Raw genomic sequence first — 21,353 nt, 5'->3', positions numbered from 1 at the left:
GTTGTTTGACCGTGGACCCATTACGCACGCAGGCAATGATTGCTGAGATCCTGGTTGAAGACAGCAGAGGTGTATTTAGAGGGCAAGTTGATCAGGATGATATCTAAGAGGGTGCCCATGGTTACAGATTTAGGGTTGTACCTGGTAGGTCCATTGATCATTTGTGTGAGATTGAGGGCATCTAGCTTAGATTGTAGGATGGTGTCAAGCATATCCCAGTTTAGGTCAGCTAACAATACGAACTCTGAAGATAGATGGGGGACAATCAATTCACGTACGGTGTCCAGGGCACAGCTGGGGGCTGAAGGGGGTCTATAACAAGCGGCAACGGTGAGAGACTTGTCTCTGGAAAGGTGGATTTTTAAAAGTATAAGCTCTATTTTTTGGGGCACAAGCCTGGTTAGTATGACAGAACTCGGCAGGCTATCTCTGCAGTAGATTGCAACTCTGCCCCATTTGGCAGTTCTATCTTGTCGGAAAATGTTATAGTTTGGGATGGAAATTTCAGGATTTCTGGTGGCCTTCCTAAGCCAGGATTCAGACACGGCTAGAACATCCGGTTTGGCGGAGTGTGCTAAAGCAGTGAATACAACAAACTTAGGGAGGAGGCTTCTAATGTTATCCTGTCTAGCTGCTCAGATAGCTTATGTTTAACATGCATGAAACCAAGGCTTTTACGGTTACAGAAGTCAACAAATGAGAGTGCCTGGAGAATGGGATTGGAGCTAGGGGCTGCAGGGTCTGGGTTAACCTCTACATCACAAGAGGAACCTAGTAGGAGTAGGATAAGAGTATGGCCAAAGCCTATAAGAACTGGTTGTCTAGTGCATTCAGAACAGAGAGTAAATGGAGCAGATTTCTGAACACAAAATAATATATTCCAGGCATAATGTACAGACAAGGTTATGGTAGGATGTGAATACAGTGGAGGTAAACCTAGGCATTGAGTGATGATGAGAGAGGTTTTGTCTCTAGAGGCACCATTTTTAAACCAAGTGAAGTCATCACATGTGTGGGGAATGGAACAAAAAGGCTAGCTAAGGCTTATTGAGCAGGGCTGGATGCTCTACAGTAAAATAAGCCAATAATCACTAACCAAAACAGCAATAGACAAGGCATATTGACGTTAGGGAGAATCATGTGTAGTGAGTAGCTAGGTGAGCTGGAGACACGACAATCCAGACATCTAGTGGGCCGGGGCTAGCAGGCCAGCAGATGGGCCTTTGGGGGACGTCACAATGGAAGAGCCTGTTGAAAACTCCTCAGGCGGTTACGTCGGCAGACCAGTCGTGATGGATCGGTGGGGCTCCGTGTAGGCAGTGAAAGGGTCCAGCCAATTGGCAAAATAGGTATTGTCGCCCAAGAATTGGCTGATGGTTCTCTTGCTTTAGGACAGAGACGTTAGCCAGGAGTAGCCACTTGGATAGCAGCAAGCTAGCTGCGACGATCCAGTGTAAAGGTTCAATCCGGAGATGTGGTAGAGAAAAAGCAGTCCGATATGCTCTGGGTTGATATCGCGTTGTGCAATCTGGCAGGAATTGACCAGGCTGAGGCTGGCTGATGTCCAAGTTAACAGTTAACCGCTAGCAGTGGCTAACTGACTACTAGCTAGTAGCTAGTTAGCTGGATAGCTGCTGATGGGGGTTCCGGTTCTAAAGTGTAAAATATAGCAGATCCGTACCACATTGGGTGAGGCGGGTTGCAGGAGAGTATGTTCAGTCCATAGATGGAAATTGAGATAAAAAACATATTTAAAAAATATACAAAATATGTACGAAGAAAAATATATATACATGGGACGGGACAAACAGAATCTATGTAATGTGTTATAGACAAGATGTAGTGTGTTACAGACAAGTATTTATATTGCCTTAACATACACTAGGTTTATAGAACCACCAACAGTGATCTAGTATGTATTCTTCCTTTTGAAGACCTGTCTTTCTCCATGTGAAATATGAGTTTTATGGCTCCCTGGTTGACAAAGAGATGTCCACTGCTTGGGGGCTTGGGTATAACACATAATAACAGTGTGAAAATGTAGAAGTTAGGAGTTGCTGGAGTGTCAGATAAGCCTGGTCTTTTTAACCTATCAAAAGCCAGCAGTTACGCCATGTATTGTTGGGAATCAAATTAAATTAAATTAAATGTTATTTGTCACATGCGCTGAATACAACCTTACCGTGAAATGCTTACTTACAAGCCCTTAAAACCAACAATGCAGTTCAAGAAATAGAGTTAATAAAATATTTACTAAATAAAATCAAGTAAAAAAATTGAATCAATCAAAAAGGTAAACAATACATTTACATAACAATAACGACGCAATATACAGTGGGTACCGGTACAGAGTCAATGTGCGAGGGTACAGGTTAGTCAAGGTAATTTGTAAAGTGACTACGCATAGATAATAAACAGCGAGTAGAAGCAGTTAAAAAAACAAAGTATGGGTGGCCATTTAAATAGTACGGGTGGCCATTTGATTAGTTTAGTAATTCAGCAGTCTTATGGCTTGAGGGTAGAAGCTGTTAAGGAGCCTTTTGGTCCGAAATTTGCTTTTCCAATAGTCTCAAAGGAGTTCCCACACATGCTGAGCACTTGTTGGCTGCTTTTCCTTCACTCTGCGGTCCAACTCATCCCAAACCATCTCAATTGGGTTGAGGCTGGGTGATTGTGGAGGCCAGGTCATCTGATGCAGCACTCTATCACTCACCTTGGTCAAATAGCCCTTACACTGCCTGGAGGTGTGTTTTAGGTCATTAGCCTGTTGAAAAATAAATGATAGTCCCATTAAGAGCAAACCAGATGGGAAGGCATATCGCTGCAGAATGCTGTGGTAGCCATGCTGGTTAAATGTGCCTTGAATTCTAAATAAATGACCGACAGTGTTACCAGCAAAGCACCCCCACACCTCCTCCTCCATGCTTCACGGTGGGAACCACACATGCGTTGCTCCTCCGTTCACCTACTCTGCGTCTCACAAAGACATGGTGTTTGGAGCAAAAAATCTCAAATTTGGACTCATCAGATCAAAGGACAGATTTCCACCAGAGAGAGGGAGAGAGGGAGAGAGAGCGAGAGAGAGAGAGAGTAAACATATGTCATTCTACCCCTGAACAAGACAGTTAAACCACTGTTCCTATGCTGTCATTGTAAATAAGAATTTGTACTTTACTGACTTGCCTTGTTAAATTAAAAACATATATACATAACCTATTTTTTTTTATATTGGCTTCTGTACTTGAACTATTTCTACATCATTACAACACTGCATAAAGACATAATATGACATTTGAAATGTCTTTTTTATTTTGTAACTTTTGTGAGTGTGATTGTTACTGTTAATTTTTTATTGCTTATTTCACTTTTGGTTATTATCTATTTCACTTGCTTTGGCAATGTAAACATGTGCCTCCCATACCAATAAAGCCCCTTAAAGTGAAATTGAGAGAGAGAGTAAGAGAGAGAGAGAGTCTGTAAGTAAATCTGAGCCACTCCATTTATTATGATATGTTATGTTTGGTATGGTTAGATAAGACAGGTGGTTACTTAAGGCAAAATTAAAAGAGGGTGGTTGGGCAGGTGTGTAGGCATATAATGCAAACGTCTAACAACCCAAAGGTTGTGAGTTTGAATCTCATCAAGGACTTTTCAACAACGTACTACTTTTTAGCTACTTTGCAACTACTTAGCATGTTAGCTAACCCTTCCCCTAACCCTTTTAGCTAACCCGTTGCCTTACCCTAACTACCCTTTAAGCTAACACTTCCCTTAGCCCTAACCTTAACCCTGTAACCTAACTCCTAAATGTAACCCTAGCTAATGTTAGCGATCTAGCTAACATTTAGCCAGAATTCGTAATATATCATACGTTTTTCAATTCGTAACATAACTTAATACGAATTGTAATTCGTAACATATCATAAAAAATGGGTGATGGACATCCACAAATGAATACATACCATACGACACGTAACATAGAATACTAACCAAAGTATCTCGGATTTACATACGGAATAATACTAAATGCTCTGAGACCATGTTGCAACCCAGAATTTGGTGCATGCTACACAGTGCCACTGTAGGGCTGTCAGTGGTTGGATCAGGCGCAGAGTCGGAACATAGGCTACACAAGTTGTGGTGGAGGGAGTGAGTGCATGCTTAAATACTGTATAACAGGCTACACGACCAAAGGCCATGCCAAGTAAAGGTGGAGCAGCGACTGCGTGGCAAGATTCTTATCGATTGTTTTTAGAATCTACTCATTGTTATGCTTAACATTCGGGAACGAACGTCAAGATTCTGAAAAAATGCTATTTGAGAGAACCTGGCGTTTCTCATTCTCGTGTGCATATGAGGAAATCGTCGTGGAGTTCATGTGTCTTATTCGACGAAGTGGCAATGTTTAGAGCTTGCGGAGGGGCAGCCCTTTGGAGTCTGGCTTTATATTTACTGTAATAGTTAGTCAGATGTAAAGCATAGGTTGAACGAGAAAATAGACAAGAGACCGTGCGTCAGACACGTGCTGAATGTAGCCTACACAGGGGCAGGTTACCCTCTGGATTTATTTTCTCGCTGTAAAACAAAGCAGCGGCTCCAAAGGATGCAGGTGAAAAAACAGAGGGGCTCGGACAGGAGCACTGGAGAGGGTACCCGTAAAAAGTCATCATGCTTCTCAAACATCAAGATATTTTTGATATCGGAATGTGCCCTGATGTTGGCACAGGGCACTGTTGGAGCCTACCTGGTGAGTGAAACAGTTTAAGCGGTGTCATTACGTCTGATCTGTCCAGGCTCAGGTTTCATATGAATTCTAATACTTTGGGCCATTTTATCTTAGCTATAACTCCGCGCCAGTACTGAGCATGTAAGCAAAGTAGGCTATCTGTCATGAAACGGGCAACAGCTATGACATAATGAGATACATTTTACCCGGTTTAAAGCAGGCTTGACATACACCGGTGTTTTAAATACGCAGTAGCCAGAGCCCATGCCAGGCTAGCCAACATGTGGACTCAATATTCAATTCGAAACAAATTTTCGTCTGGTTGAGGAGTTTAACCTTGTCCATATGTCCACAGCTAACATAGCCTATTTTCCCTCTGTCAAAACAAACCTGCTAATGATGGTTTGTTCTCCTAATGCCGCACCTAAATAATCCAAGTACCCAAAATAACACTGATTCCGTAGAGGACAACCATTTACAAGTGATTTGTTAGTTTATGCGGCAAATGGGCCATATAGCTGTAATATACATGTAATATGCTTCAATAACACAATCTATTGGTGTAGCTGGATAAGTGAAATTATAGGCCCCTACCTGTATTATCAGAGTGCCAGGCTTGAAAGCAATGCTATCTTGTTTAAGAAGAGCAGACAAGCCTATTCAACTCTTTTATCTCAAGTTCACACCTGATGCTTCTGATATGCTATAGGCCTACTCTTTTGAACCGTTTAAATCGTTTTAGTCCTAATAGGTCCTCCATACAGAAATATTTTCTATGCTCCCTTCTCAAATTCAGTTGATGTTTTGGTGATGTTTATAGTAGGGCATTTTAAGTCACAAAGTGGTATGGTGGGCTAGTGCCACTTCCCAGGGAAATCAAAGATGTAAACTGAAATGCTTTGACCTTATTTGGAGTGGAACGTGTTATCTATTCTGTGCCACTGAACCAAAAGCCTCCTCCTGACCATGGGAACAGTGTAGCCTATGTGGATGAGGCATGTTGGTATCCAGTCAGAATTTCCCCTGTAAGGAGTGGACTTGGATTGTTGAGTCAAATGTACAATTAACAAGAATTCACCACTTCCTGCCTTTGATATGAAGTTTAATGACCCCAAATTATTGAGAGGAATGTTTTCCAAAGTACTTGGTACTTCGTTTTTTTCAATCTATGTTATTCTATTTTTATAACATGTTGTTATAACATGGTTTTAAAAAAATCTATTTAGATGGACTAACTTTCTAACACTACTTGCTTGTGAACCAAGTAACATTATCATCAAATTGGGCCTACAACCAGTAGTCTCCAACCTTTTCTCTCTGACTTGGATGGAACATTGCACACATTTTTCTGTGATGTGTCTCTCTGCTATGTACAGACTCGCCGGTCACAGTGGAAGGAATGAGTCTATCAGGATTCCTCTGTGTGATAATTGGTCTAGTTATGTCTCATTGAATTGAATGTAGTTGAAACGGGAAGCTGTCTCATTTGCAGCAGTGGCTGCAGGGGACTCTGATGGCTTTTATACATAGGCACTTATAGCTTAGCTTAGCTAGAATGTTTACACCTACAGTATAACTACCATTTAAAGCCCTGTCTCACTTTGACTAGGTAAATATTTTCAACTACACTTTCCAGGAGGTTATTCTAAAGAAGGTTAAACCACATTTAACTAATACGGGTACACTTTATACTGGTGAGTAAAGATTAGCAAATTATGGATCTGAGAGGGAAGCGCATTAACAGGCCTTCAGCCATGCTCTATCGCTGTCAGCACAGGTAGTCTCTTTCACATGGCACCTGCTCTATTTGCATGGGCTGGAAACCAGGCACCAGCTACAGGGACAAGCTGATGACAATGTCATGTCTTTATTTGAGGTCCTCCTGTGTCAGAGCTATTGTTGTATACATGATAGGGTGAAGCAACTTAAAGTGTGTGCTGGTAGCCAGGGAGCCAGCCTGGAAGTCATGGGTCATGGCCTATACTCTTGCTCTACATTAGCAGCTTACAATTGACTTTTTCCCAGGCAACATAGTCTCTGGGTAAACAGTCAGTGCACATACCTGCATAGACAATCACTCTCAACACTATGGGGTTGTGGTTGACTCTCAGCTTCCCTAGTTTCATTTTGAGAATGATCTGGAAATGGTGTGTAAACCTACCTTACGTTTTTAGTTCTCGGAAATTCAACAGACTCTGTGGTTTCAGCCCACGTTGAATGTTGTGGTGATGACTGACAGTGGTGAATTTGTTTGCTGTTACGTGCTCCATCTACGTATTGCAAAACAGGCTGAACTGTCTATGTACTTTATAATTTCCCCTGCATATATTTGATTTTCAAACCCAACATTAGTAGTTGATTATATTAATTCTACACCAAGTTTGAGACTTTAATGTGTTCAGGTTAAGCTCTTGCAACTTGCCAAAACCTAATATTTTGGAATTAGACAGGATTCTGTAAAGTCTTCTGGCAGACACTGAATTGCCCTTTTGAAAGGGCGTCTAGACAGCATAGGAACCTGAGACGCACTTCAACAGTTTTAGTTAGCAAAGGGCTGTAGTTATGTCATAAACTGTGCTTACACAAGCCTCATCCGCTTGTTAAAAAAGGGTGTGGGGCTTGGATCCTCTCATTCTGGACAGGTGAGGTAATGTTGAGGCTAAATGGTCACATTGTCCATGAAAACACAGCCAGACAAGTTTGCATTGTAACCCTGCTGCAATAAAGTACAACAAACCTTCCTGACTAACTGTTTACTTTTGAGTTCAAGATTCCAGGTGTATCTTAACTAGATTTCTGTTACTCATCTGTCTGCAATGTATACAGCCTTTTTAGATAACATAGAACTATAAATATTTTTTTTTCAATTATTGAGTCGAGAAATGCAGTATATTTTAGTAAAATGCTTTGATGGCAGAGTGCATATACAACACATGGAATTTGGGGGACGGGTGCTCTTCTAAACTCACTGCTGTCAGGCCCACTAGTGCCCGAGTCTAGTCTGGGCAAGAGATGACATGATGTGGTCTGCTTGGCCTGGCTGCCATTCCTCTGCTGTGGTGTGGTGGTGAAGTGGAGGTTCGGGAGTCTGTGCTGGTGTCTGCTGATAGGCCTTGTACATAGGATGACTGACATCACTACATTGATTTATAACACTTAAAAAAATATATATATATTTATTTAACTAGGCGAGTCAGTTAAGAACAAATTCATATTTACAATGACGGCTTACCCCGGCCAAACCCTAACTTGGACGATGCTGGGCCAATTGTGCGTCACCCAATGGGACTCCCAATTACAGCCTGTTGTGATACAGCCTGGTATTGAACTAGGGTCTGTAGTGATGCCTCTAGCGCTAAGATGCAGAGCCTTAGACTGCTGCACCACTCAGAAGCCCAACCTGTGGTCGTGTTCAAATTTAATCAAAGTGTAGGTAGTTGAATTAGTATAGTTATTTCTCAGTCACACCTGCCATTTAAAGTAATCACTTTGTAAAGTCACAGAGAAGATCATTTTTCCTACTGGCAATGGCATCCTTCTCTAAGTTAGCTGTTATTTTCCTGTCCCCACGGCTCCTAAGAGGAGCTTAATTTAGCATGTTAGCCTGTTGGACATCACTGTGGGAATGAAAGAGGACCATGCCCTTTCAAGGACATTTTGGGAAACATCCGAAAATAGTTTGAAAATCGTTGTGAAAATATGACAGGTGGGCTATGGCTCAGCAGTTGGTTCCCAGACATTGCAAACCCACATAATTTCTTATGAACTCTCTAGACAATACTCACCAATTTAATTTAAAACATCTGAGGATCCACTCCTTTGAGAAGGGGCAGCCTATTGTACTTCCTGCAGAGCAAAGCCCCATTTCCACTAGCACTTGGAATTAGGGCTGGCGCAAATAGAATTCTCAAATTAGAGCCCATTCAGGGGAAACTGGGACCATCGCAGACCATCGCAGACCAGTTTCACAACAAATGCCAGCTCGATTAGATTTCAGGTTGGTGACGCCGTTACTATGAAACCACCAGCTGATCACAGCTGGATGCTGACACCACCTTTAGCTAGCTCGTCTGGGCTTGTTGCTGTTACCTAGCACATGGACAAGCAGTACTGAGTCATACATGGCACAAATTACCACCATAGCTGACTCCTTCATTCATTTTTGTACTGCACAATAAACTTTTATGAGAACAGTCAGCCCTCGAATACTAGTTACCTAACGTTAGCTAGCAAATCAGAGTTGAAAAAGCTAGCGAGCTAGCTAACATTAGCTAGTAGGAATTTTAACTGGCCAGGTCGTGAAAGCTAGCTAGCTAGCTACATCATATCAAATCTGTCATCTGGTTTGCTTGGTTAGCTAGCTAGCTAAAGCCCAAGGCCATAGCAAGCTAAACATTTTTGCTAACTACATGGCTCTGAGTCTGGCTGGCAGTGGCAGGAGTATGGGGTAATGTTAGTTACAGCATGGCGAGGGTGAATAAAAATGATTCAACATCTGCACAGTCACGGCTACATAGCAACATGACAACATTTTTAATTTCTGGAGGTAGTGGAAACCCAATTTGAGATTGCCCACAAAGGCCAGCCCAACCCAGGTTGACTTCAAATGGCCAATGGAAACGGGGCTTTTGGGTAATTTTCCAAATTCTTTGTAGAGCGTTTGTGTGTATCCCATGCATTTCTGTTTCAGTCTGGCCTTGGTGTTCCTTTTTGCATCATTGTAGCCTGTACAGTGTTGGTAAAAAGGTGTGGGTGGTTGGTCTTATGTTCTTTAAGAATCTTTCTTCCCTATTAGTTGTGGGTGTTCTGTATCACTATCTAGGAGGCAACCGGTGTACCAAAAACAGAAGACTGGCCAGATTTACCAAGGTCTTTGCTATCAAACTATATATAGTCCTCCTGAGCCTCTGTGAAGTTGGTCTTTAACATTCAAGTTGTGTTCATCATGGAAATCAGTGTCTTACAAAAACTGGCCTTCATAGCAGTTACAAATGGGGTTTGGTAAGTCTGTGATGGGGTACATATCACATGAATTTTTTAAAAATTAAATGGAGATCAATTGAATCATTATACTTAGTTAGGATCGTTATACTTAGTTAGGATCCTATCTGATGAACTGAAATGCATTCCATGATGTCTGACTTCCATGTATTCTACCAACAATGGCAGAGGGGAGGCAAAATCCCCTGCTGCCCCAACTTCCATCCAGAGACAGTGTTATGCTCTTATCTTTTACTTGCGTTAAATGCTGCTCCATTAACTCAGAGAGGGAGAGAGAGAGAGCGTTTGGGGAGGATGCACTTTCCATAAAGCCATGCGAGCAAGTGATGCAGTGCCCAGCTAATCAAAAACAGGGCTCCATCTTGGCAGAGAGAGGATTTTACTCAGAGCACGATGAGAAACATCTGAAAGAGGTCTCAATGTGAGTCAGTATATCCAAAGGAAAGGGATTATTTAAAAGGGCACAACCTCAATAACATGGTATTTTCATAGCCATGTCATATTTCTCTAAACCCTCTTGCATGCAACTTAATTCACAATTCCACCGTGCAAACAATATCACATTTCTTCTCATTTTCATGTAGGTACCTGAAGTTTGGGAACCCCTTGGCATGTTAATCCTTATAATTCCAATATCTAGAGTTTTATGTGATTATTTTGTATTTAATTTGGGAAAATCACATCTTTCATAGATGTTTACTATAGAAACATGTCATTTGTCTTATACAGTGGGGCAAAAAAGTATTTAGTCAGCCACCAATTGTGCAAGTTCTCCCACTTAAAAAGATGAGAGAGGCCTGTAATTTTCATCATAGGTACACTTCAACTATGACAGACAAAATGAGAAAAATAAATCCAGAAAATCACATTGTAGGATTTTTTATGAATTTATTTGCAAATTATGGTGGAAAATAAGTATTTGGTCACCTACAAACAAGCAAGATTTCTGTCTCTCACAGACCTGTAACTTCTTCTTTAAGAGGCTCCTCTGTCCTCCACTCGTTACCTGTATTAATGGCACCTGTTTGAACTTGTTATCAGTATAAAAGAGACCTGTCCACAACCTCAAACAGTCACACTCCAAACTCCACTATGGCCAAGACCAAAGAGCTGTCAAAGGACAACAGAAACAAAATTGTAGACCTGCACCAGGCTGGGAAGACTGAATCTTCAATAGGTAAGCAGCTTGGTTTGAAGAAATCAACTGTGGGAGTATTTATTAGGAAATGGAAAACATACAAGACCACTGATAATCTCCCTCGATCTGGGGCTCCACGCAAGATCTCACCCCATGGGGTCAAAATGATCACAAGAACGGTGAGCAAAAATCCCGGGACCAAAGTAACAAAGCCTACCATCAGTAACACACTACGCCGCCAGGGACTCAAATCCTGCAGTGCCAGACGTGTCCCCCTGCTTAAGCCAGTACATGTCCAGGCCCGTCTGAAGTTTGCTAGAGAGCATTTGGATGATCCAGAAGAAGATTGGGATAATGTCATATGGTCAGATGAAACCAAAATATAACTTTTTGGTAAAAACTCAACTTGTCATGCTTGGAGGACAAAGAATGCTGAGTTGCATCCAAAGAACACCATACCTACTGTGAAGCATGGTGGTGGAAACATCATGCTTTGGGGCTGTTTTTCTGCAAAGGGACCAGGACGACTGATCCGTGTAAAGGAAAGAATGAATGGGGCCATGTATCGTGAGATTTTGAGTGAAAACCTCCTTCCATCAGCAAGGGCATTGAAGATGAAACGTGGCTGGGTCTTTCAGCATGACAATGATCCCAAACACACCGCCCGGGCAACGAAGGAGTGGCTTCGTAAGAAGCATTTCAAGGTCCTGGAGTGGCCTAGCCAGTCTCCAGATCTCAAACCCATAGAAAATCTTTGGAGGGAGCTGAAAGTCTGTGTCTCCCAGCAACAGCCCCAAAACATCACTACTCTAGAGGTGATCTGCATGGAGGAATGGGCCAAAATACCAGCAACAGTGTGTGAAAACCTTGTGAAGACTTACAGAAAACGTTTGACCTCTGTCATTGCCGACAAAGGGTATATAACAAAGTATTGAGATAAACTTTTGTTATTGACCAAATACTTATTTTCCACCATAATTTGCAAATAAATTCATTAAAAATCATACAATGTGATTTTCTGGATTTTTTTTCTAATTTTGTCTGTCATAGTTGAAGTGTACCTATGATGAAAATTACAGGCCTCTCTCATCTTTTTAAGTGGGAGAACTTGCACAATTGGTGGCTGACTAAATACTTTTTTGCCCCACTGTATATAGTTGTTTGTTCTGTAATAACCAAAATGATATGTCACTTAAATAACCTTAATTTTCGGACAAATCATTTTTTCTCTATGTTTAGGCCTACAGTCTTGGTTACTTGGTTTTCAATGGTAATTGTAAAATACTGCACCCATCTGAGATGTGATTCAGTATACCAAAGGCCATTCATTGAACTGCATCTAATGTTGCAAGTGATTCTTGTGGTAAAACAATAACCATGATCCATGCCGTATTTATTTAATTGCTATTTGTAAGCTATGTGTTTTCCCCCATTTCCCTCTCAATTACATACTTCTCAGCTAGTGAGAAAACAATTAGGCTTTAAGCCTGGTAATATTTTAGCATCGTAATGATGATACCCCGTCATTTACGAAGTTAATCAGTTATGGGAAGTTAGTTATGATTGCCGTTTATGAGCAACATATTTCCTCTGCTGTTGCTTTCTCAGGTGAGTGTCCTGACCACCCTGGAGCGACGATTCAACCTCCAAAGTGCCGATGTGGGTGTGATCGCCAGCAGCTTTGAGATTGGCAATCTAGCTCTTATCCTATTCGTCAGCTACTTCGGGGCCAAAGCAAACCGGCCAAGGTTGATTGGCTGTGGGGGTATCGTCATGGCGCTAGGAGCTCTTCTGTCAGCACTGCCAGAGTTTCTAACCAAACAATACGAGCACAAGCCAGGGCAGACATGGAGGACTGAGGTGGGCAGGAATGGGTGTGCCAACAGTACCAGGAATGGTGGGCAATATATAGAGGAGTTGTGTTCCAACAAGGCAAACACCAACATGATGTACCTGCTGCTGATTGGGGCCCAGATGCTGCTTGGGATTGGAGCCACCCCAGTTCAGCCCCTGGGTGTGTCCTACATAGATGACCATGTGAAGAGGAAAGACTCCTCTCTGTATATAGGTAAGTTAGTTAGATGCATTAATACACTATGGGAATATGTTGCTACACTACAGGATATGTTAATACACTATAAACCAGATTTACTACACACTGAGACCACTTCACACATGTCATTTTAATGAGGAAATAAAACAGAAAAGGTGGACCATTGAGATTTAATAAAGGTCCAGGAGGGAAGAATCTCATTGTATCATTGTGAGCCTCCATTTCTATTTAACTTTACAGTTTAACCTTACAGTTTAACCTTACAGTTAAATAGAAATGGAGGATCACAATGACACAATGAGATCTTTGTCAAGGTGACAGAGACATCTTTGAGGGATAATTGGACATTTCACTGCAATATATTCTATTTTTTTCTGTATTTGAGTGTGCTCCTCTGTAGCTCAGCTGGTAGAGCATGGCTCTTGCAACACCAGGATAGTGTGTTTGATTCCATAACTGTAAGTTTCTTTGGATAGAAGTGTCTGCTTAATGCCATATAGCTATTTTATATTAAAATAATATTTAAGAGAAGGAAATTGTTATCACACTAGCATTTCGCAATCTATTTGTTCCAATGCCAATGGGTTCATAAGACTACCCAAATTGTCCCATCTGTATGGTGGGAGGACAAACAGTGGTTGTGTTTGTCTTCTGATCACTGCCGGAAGGTGCAGTGTGTACACAGCCCTGCCTTTGAGTCAATACAGCATGAATGTATTCTCTGTGTTGTGCTCAGTCTTTCTTTTGTCCCCAAGCACAATCTGGCCCATGTGACTGCCAGGTGACCAGATCTGTGAGGGGTTTATTATCTCCATTACATTTGTGCTGGAGTCACAGTCAAGTGCAGATGCCTGGGATGAAACAGAAGCATAAAAGTACAAAATGTCTCCACTCAGCTGGCTTGCGCTCTCACACAGGTATTTGACCAACTGCTGACTTAGCGTTTCAAGGTTTAACAGTGTATTCAAAGCACTTTCTGAGCTAACCTTAAATAGCAGATGATTGTTTGCGAATGTACCCTGAGGATACTGTCTCTTTGCAGTGCCTTACTGCATCTTTGAATATATTTCACTGATGTTTGGTAAGATATACTGTGGTCAGTCATCCCAACAAACTTTTCAAAATGAAGGGTTGTGTGGCTCTGACGTATTTGCTCTGCTGATTGTAAAGGCCATTGTATTGACAACACTCTAATGTTGAGCATTGAGCATTCAGTATATGTTTGTCATGAGCCCCCCTTGTATAACCACAATTAAATCAAATCAACATTGTATTTGTCATATGCGTCGGATACAACAGGTGTAGAATTTACTGTGAAATGCTTACTTACGAGCCCTTTTACATTATTGCAGACTTAAATAGTAAAAAAATAAAAATACAACAAAAAAGGAAATAGTAACACAATAAAAAAACAATAATGAGGCTATATACAAGGTGTACCGGTACCGAGTCAATGTGAAGGGGTATGAGGTAGTTGAGGTAATTGAGGTATTATGTACATGTAGGTAGGGATAAAAGTGACTTGGCAATCAGGATAGATAATAAACAGAGTAGCAGCAGCGTTTAAAAGAGTGTCTATCTGTGAGTGTGTGTGTATGGCGTCAATATGCATGTGTGTGTGTGTGTGTGTGTGTGTGTGTGTGTGTGTGTGTGTGTGTGTGTGTGTGTGTGTGTGTGTGTGTGTGTGTGTGTGTGTGTGTGTGTGTGTGTGTGTGTGTGTGTGTGTGTTGGAGTGTCAGTGTAGTGTGTGTGTGTGTGTGTGTGTGTGTGTGTGTGTGTGTGTGTGTGTGTGTGTGTGTGTGTGTGTGTGTGTGTGTGTGTGTGTGTGTGTGTGTGTGTGTGTGTGTGTGTGTGTTGGAGTGTCAGTGTAGTATGTGTGAGTGTGTGTGTGGGTAGAGTCAGTGCAAGAATGTCAGTGCAAAAAAAAGGGGGTTAACTGTTTATCAGTCTTATGGCTTGGAGGTAGAAGCTGTTCAGAAGCCTTTTAGTCCCAGACTTTAAGCTCCGGTACCGCTTGCCGTGCGATAGCAGAGAAAACAGTCTATGACTTGGGTGGCTGGAGTCTTTGACAATCTGTAGGGCCTTCTTCTGACACCGCCTGGTATAGTGGTCCTGGATGGCAGGAAACTTTTCCCCAGTGATGTACTGGGACGTGCGCACTACCCGCTGTAGAGTCTTATGGTCAGATGCTGAGTAGTTGCCATACCAAGTGGTGACGCAGAAGGTCAAAATGCTCTTGATAGTGCAGCTGTAGAACTTTTTGAGGATCTGAGGGCCCATGTAAAATCTTTACAAGTTGGAAGAGGCATTGGCGTGTGCTTGTCATGACTGTGTCGCTGTGTTTACACGCCCTAACTTTGTTAAATATTTATTCTGATTGACTGAAGGGCATACACAGGGCATGTTACATGACATCACAGCCTTTAGGCTAGATGCTGGCTGCTGGTTAAAATCTGCTGCCAGAGGAATACCACCTGTAGAGATAATTCAGTCATCTCACAAGTCGAGATGAAGCAAAAATCATGTCTATGATTGCAACTCGCTTTAAAGACCTAGAGTTGTCAAGGTTACAAAGAGATATCGTTGAGGGATAATTGGACATTTCCGTACGACATGTGCTCTTTCTTCTTTATTTTTTGCTGATGAGAGAGAGAACATTGTTATATTGGTAGATAAAGCCACAAATCCAGATTAAAGCAGCCAGGTTTCCTAGTTTGATAAAGGCTGGCCGTAACATGGTGTCCATGGATGCACATTAGCCTTTGATAGGATAGAGGAGACGTGGCTTGATCAATCAGCTGCTACATGCATGGCCTTGTTTGATATCTAAGCAGCACCACAGAATGTGAGAATGGCTGATTGGGAGACAAGGTCCTTCCTGATATATTTACAACATTAGTAATATGGAAGACATTTGTTAGTGTAACACTGATGTGTCGGTCAAACTCAAACCAAAGGCCTTCAGTGTCTTGTATGGTCTCAGGCCAACAGCATATACAGTTGAAGTCGGAATTTTACATACACCTTGAGATGTTGCTTCACTATATCCACATAATTTTCCTTCTCGTGATGCAATCTATTTTGTGAAGTGCACCAGTCCTGCCTGCATCAAAGCACCCCCACATGATGCTGCCACCCCTGTGCTTCACGGTTGGGATGGTGTTCTTTTCTGCAAAAAGTACGATCTTTGTGCCCATATGCAGTTGCAAACCGTAATCTGGCTTTTTTTATGGCTGTTTTGGAGCAGTGGCTTCTTCCTTGCTGAGTGGCCTTTCAGGTTATGTCGATATAGGACTCGTTTTACTGTGGATATAGATACTTTTGTACCTGTTTCCTCCAGCATCTTCACAAGGTCCTTTGATGTTGTTCTGGGATTGATTTGCACTTTTCGCACCAAAGTACATTCATCTCTAGGAGACAGAACGCGTCTCCTTCCTGAGCTGTATGACTGGTTGTGTTGTCCCATGGTGTTTATTCTTGTGTACTATTATTTGTACAGATGAACATGGTACCTTCAGGCGTTTGGAAATAGCTCCCAAGGATGAACCAGACTTTTTAAATCAGGTTTAAAATGATTTTTCTGAGGTCTTGGCTGATTTCTTTAGATTTTCCTATGATGTCAAGCAAAGAGCCACTGAGTTTGAAGGTAGGCCTTGAAATACATCCACAGGTACACCTCCAATTGACTCAAATGATGTCAATTAGCCTATTAGAAGCTTCTAAAGCCATAATTTTCTGGAATTGTCCAAGCTGTTTAAATGCACAGTCAACTTAGTGTATGTAAACTTCTGACCCACTGGAATTGTGATACAGTGAATTATAAGTGAAATAGTCTGTCTGTAAACAATTGTTGGAAAAATTACTTGTGTCATGCACAAAGTAGATGTCCTAACCTACTTGCCAAAACTATAGTTTGTTAACAAGACATTTGTGGAGTGGTTTAAAAACGTGTTTTAATGACTCCAACCTAAGTGTATGTAAACTTCCGACTTCAATTGTACCTCCCCAACTTTCATTCTTAGTCCTAGCTATTTTTCACAATGTGCTCTGCTTTGTTTAGAAGTGACAAAAGCAAACAAGCACAGAACAGCTTTGACGTAAGACACAACTGCAGTGCCTTGTTAGCACTGTACAGTAGGAGGTGGACTGATTAAAGTTTGGCAGGCATAGAGGGAGATTTGGTGCGGTTCTCCTCATAAGCTGCAAGGAGAGTTGGAGGAAAACAAGCGGTGAGCATCAGAGAACAATGTGGCATTGAGTTGGGAGCATGTGCTCAGCTGATCATCCTAATCCCCATTCTGCTGGCATGTCATGTGCTGGTAACAGCATGAATGGAGGAGATTGTCTGAATCTCTGTAAGATTGATTTGCTGTAGCACCCCCATGAAAAATCTGAATATTTATGTATTTTTGAGAGAAACATCTTTTTCCAAAAGAAGTGCACTGAGCCTTTACTATTCCTGTATTAGCGGCCTGATATAGCTGTCTGTACCGCGGGCATATATAGCCCTCCCCCAAAAAACAATTTGCTTCACCCCTCCAACATCCTCGCGTGGCTATGAATGTATTGTATGATTATTCATGAAACATATTATGCAGGGGGTGTACACAATGTGACAGTAATCAGATAAAGTTGTACTTAAGTTGTGTTTTGCAATATTTTTCCTCTGCAAAATATCTTTCTAACACTTTTGCAAGACAGTCCTGATTCAGCATGACAGTATTGACTTCCACTGCCTGGTAATAAACAGTCTCAAAAAGCTGAAATAGATGCTTCTATATTTTCACATACAGAAATATATTATTTTTGATCAATGCAGGCCAAACACAACCATAGATACATTACTAAAGAAAAATCACCCCAACATACTGTACTGGACATGCCTAGTGAGGTTGAATATGTTGTTTTATATGAGCTTAGTACGTCTCAAAGGCCCATGATATGAAGGTTAGTAGCTGGTGTTATGGGAGCCTAATTGATTCTGTATGTTTAATGACTAAAACAGACACTGTCAGCATAGTGATTACCCTTTAGCTTCCTAGTCTGCCCCTTACAGAGAAATCACATGATTTCACATGACATTTCACATGAAATCAGTACAAAAGTGTTTTTGGAACACTTCATGTGGTTTTTCCGTATTTATTTTTTTTAACCTTTATTTAACTAGCCAAGTCAGTTAAGAACAAATTCTTATTTTCAATGACGGCCTAGGAACAGGGGCAGAACGACAGATTTGTACCTTGTCAGCTCAGGGGTTTGAACTTCCAACACTTCTGGTTACTAGTCCAATGCTCTAACCACTATGCTACCCTGCCACCCCACTATGCTACCCTGCCGTAAGGGGTCTGTCTGTTTTTCGTCTGCCCGGCCTGAATAATTCCACTACATGCTCGCTATGGGAGATTTGACTCTTTGTATTTCACTACTATGCATTACTGCTTGTAAGGATAACCTGAAATAACAGCCTCACATACTGTCCATAAAATGGATGGACCAGTGCGGTGCATTTAAAAGGCATAAGCGGTTGACAGAGGAGGAAGAAGTGGTAGTTGGCCTATAGGCAGTCTATAGGCAGTCAGAGAGCAATGAGTGACAATGGGACTCCTGCAGAAATAGAGAGCAGAACTACAGTATACAATATGATCCTTGTGATGGGTGATGAAGACGTATGGGCTATTTGAACACTGCTTGTGAAATGTATCTCTGTGTTCTCACTCTGACACAACCAGGTTCATACTGTACATCAATGTGTCAGGAGGCATGAATATTAATCTGCAGCTCATTGTATAATGCAGTGAGACCCAGGGTGTGAGGTGAGACTGTGGTGATTAGACTAATATAATACTACTATCACACCGTTGGTAGAAGTCTCTGCTCAGATTTATGTTCTGCTGTCATTTCTAAATGACCATCATCGCAAGCTTTTGTTGTTGAAGATGATGGCAGATGCCGCCTATAGCCTCATGCATAGCATATTATTTTAATTAGCCTGTGGTATAAACTGTTCAGGTAATGGCAGTATGACATCAGTGGAAGACCTGTGAAAATGTGAGAGTGGGCTGTGGAGAAGAGAGGAGCAGAGAGAGCAGTGGTCTGTAGGAGTGAAGCCATAATTACAGAGTGAGGCAGGAATGCCAACCAGCTAGCCCTGAGGTGCGTCTGAGCAGCCCGACTGCACATGCATACCACATGTGAAAAACAGCTCCTACTGACTCGGAGATAGGGCTGGCCTGGGCAGAAGGACGGGCTGTCTCTCCCTGCCAGGCAGGACTTATAGTACTAATCGGCAGATAAAATGGATTGAAACGATGTTGGCATTTTTTTTAAATAGCTGCACTTACAGAGTGTTTCTCAAACTGCCTGACTTTTCAGGAGAAGTAGGCCTGCTTTAAGGTTAGAGTCTGACCATTGCTGATCCAGTTGGTTTTACTTTCAGTTTTGGGATCTGTCACTGTTGAACTTGTGGATCCAATCATGTTGAGCGCTGAACATTGTACTATTTTCCTCAAATGCAATACTAAGGGTTGAAAGGATTAGTCTAGGTAGGGGTGAAATTGCTTCCATCACGACTTGATGTTAAAAGTGGTGCTGCGGATAAACACTGTGTTTTACGAGATTAGCTTGTTTTCCATGTCTAGACGTAGGCACTCAATTGGGCCGAAGGGAGCAAATATGATTAGAGTTAGTCAACACGATCTCCCTCCATTCCCACTGCTCTTTCACCATATAGTTTTAATTATGGCTCTTCCCACAGGGCCTGAGGTTGCAAAACCATACAGCACATACATATACAGTTGTTCAGCAATAATGCTTCCTCCAAACACCATTAGGCCTTAACACTACCCATCCAACTCTCACTACTTTTAAGGCTTTTTCAAGCCTGGGTAGTCTCCTGTAACATGAGAGGACCTATCTGCAGACTGAAATGATCACATTTGTTTATTCAGTGTCAATGTATTAAGTGGTTATGATCGGCTCAATTATTGATGTGCTTTTTGCCACCAGTGTAAAAGGCTGTATTTCTAGGATCTGGGGTCTGTAACAGATCATTGTTTGATGATTGGAAAATTGTTAGTACTGCTCTGCATCAGCTAATTTAATGTCATATTAACTTCACAGGTTTCAGAAATGTTTTCCTAGATGTGGGGAGAGGCCATAATAGAATGATCAGGCCTCAATCTTTTCTATTTTAAATTAGTGCTTCATGCATTGTCATTGATAAAGATAGGAAGAGTGAAAAACGATTTGAACAGAAGCGTCTATCAGAGATGTGGCCTTTTGAAATGCAATTCCATTTATCAGCACTCTGGTTTTAAACTTTGAGGCTTCATGTACCGACGGCAACAGTCTGAGGTCCCAGCAGAGCGGAGCAGGAGAAGGGAAGAATGCTCTGTATGTTCCAGCGTATAAAGTACTCCAGTCTCTCCCTGGCCAACACAAAGCTGTGCAGGCACAGGTTACGTGCGCGCGCACACACACACACACACACACACACACACACACACACACACACACACACACACACACACACACACACACACACACACACACACACACACACACACACACACACACACACACACGCACACACACACACACACACACACACACACACACCCTGGGATCTGTCATAAAGTCAATCCAAACTATACATGACAGACTAGCTACTGAGGGGGAACGCACAGGTCCTTCTTTTTTTATTATGGCCAGAGACGAGACAAGTGCCCACTCCTTTGAAAAGGCACAAATATGCGATTCTTACCTGAACAGTTTTGCAGCCTAAAGCAATTTGCCTGTGCTCACTGGCAGACACTCCCACAGTAGCCCCTTACATTACAGTTTCTTAAACTAAAACTCAAGACCTTTACTTCAAAAAGTCCTGTGATAAGTCACTTCAAGACATGCCCAAAGAGAAAAAAGAACATGCTTATGTACTGTATGATGATCATTTTGAAGACAAGAGAGGTTTTTGTTTTATTTAACATGCACAATATATCGGTGAACATATCGGATTCGGACGATATTAGCTAAAAATGCCAACATTTTTATCAACCCAATGTCTAGTTTAACGCCGATGTGAAAAAACGATGTCAAAGCTGATGTGCATACTTATATAACGTAGGTACATGACGTAATGCCGCTACGTAACATTTGGTGCTACACCTGCAACACAGCATTCCTAACCTAGCCCACAATGTCTGCTGTGTGGATCGAACATTCATGCCGAGCAGTCATTTGAAAGAGTAAATTTCAGCGAGACAACTCAAAGACGAAATCCATTAACACCAAGATAATGGAATTCATTGCCCTTGACAATCAACCGTTCTCTGTCGTCGGTAATGTTGGCTTTCGCATTAAATAAGCTTTTAATTTGACACGTCAAATAACACTTTTCTATTATAGAATGTTGTGTGATCTGAATTTGTACGTGCAAA

The 21,353-nt window shown here is 41.7% G+C and overlaps 1 protein-coding gene across 3 annotated transcripts in view; it reads left to right on the top strand.

Annotated features, from left to right (window-relative positions):
- The first annotated feature begins 4,071 nt into the window (after positions 1 to 4,071).
- LOC118396712 (solute carrier organic anion transporter family member 3A1-like) overlaps positions 4,072 to 21,353 on the top strand; it is a 71,804-nt gene continuing 54,522 nt past the window's right edge. Inside the window, exons 1-2 of one of the 3 annotated variants that reach the window (XM_035791083.2) lie at positions 4,072 to 4,747; positions 12,474 to 12,933. In XM_035791083.2, coding sequence (XP_035646976.1) covers positions 4,604 to 4,747; positions 12,474 to 12,933 — 604 coding nt within the window. In that variant the 5' untranslated portion in view covers positions 4,072 to 4,603. Of the gene's footprint in view, positions 4,748 to 12,473; positions 12,934 to 13,523; positions 13,836 to 21,353 lie in introns of those variants that run through there. The other 2 variants (XM_035791084.2, XM_052465762.1) reach the window with 2 other exon arrangements.

The sequence above is a fragment of the Oncorhynchus keta genome, chromosome 17, assembly GCF_023373465.1.
Source record: "Oncorhynchus keta strain PuntledgeMale-10-30-2019 chromosome 17, Oket_V2, whole genome shotgun sequence".
Lineage (NCBI taxonomy): Eukaryota > Metazoa > Chordata > Actinopteri > Salmoniformes > Salmonidae > Oncorhynchus > Oncorhynchus keta.
This window is presented reverse-complemented; position numbering and strand designations above follow the sequence as displayed.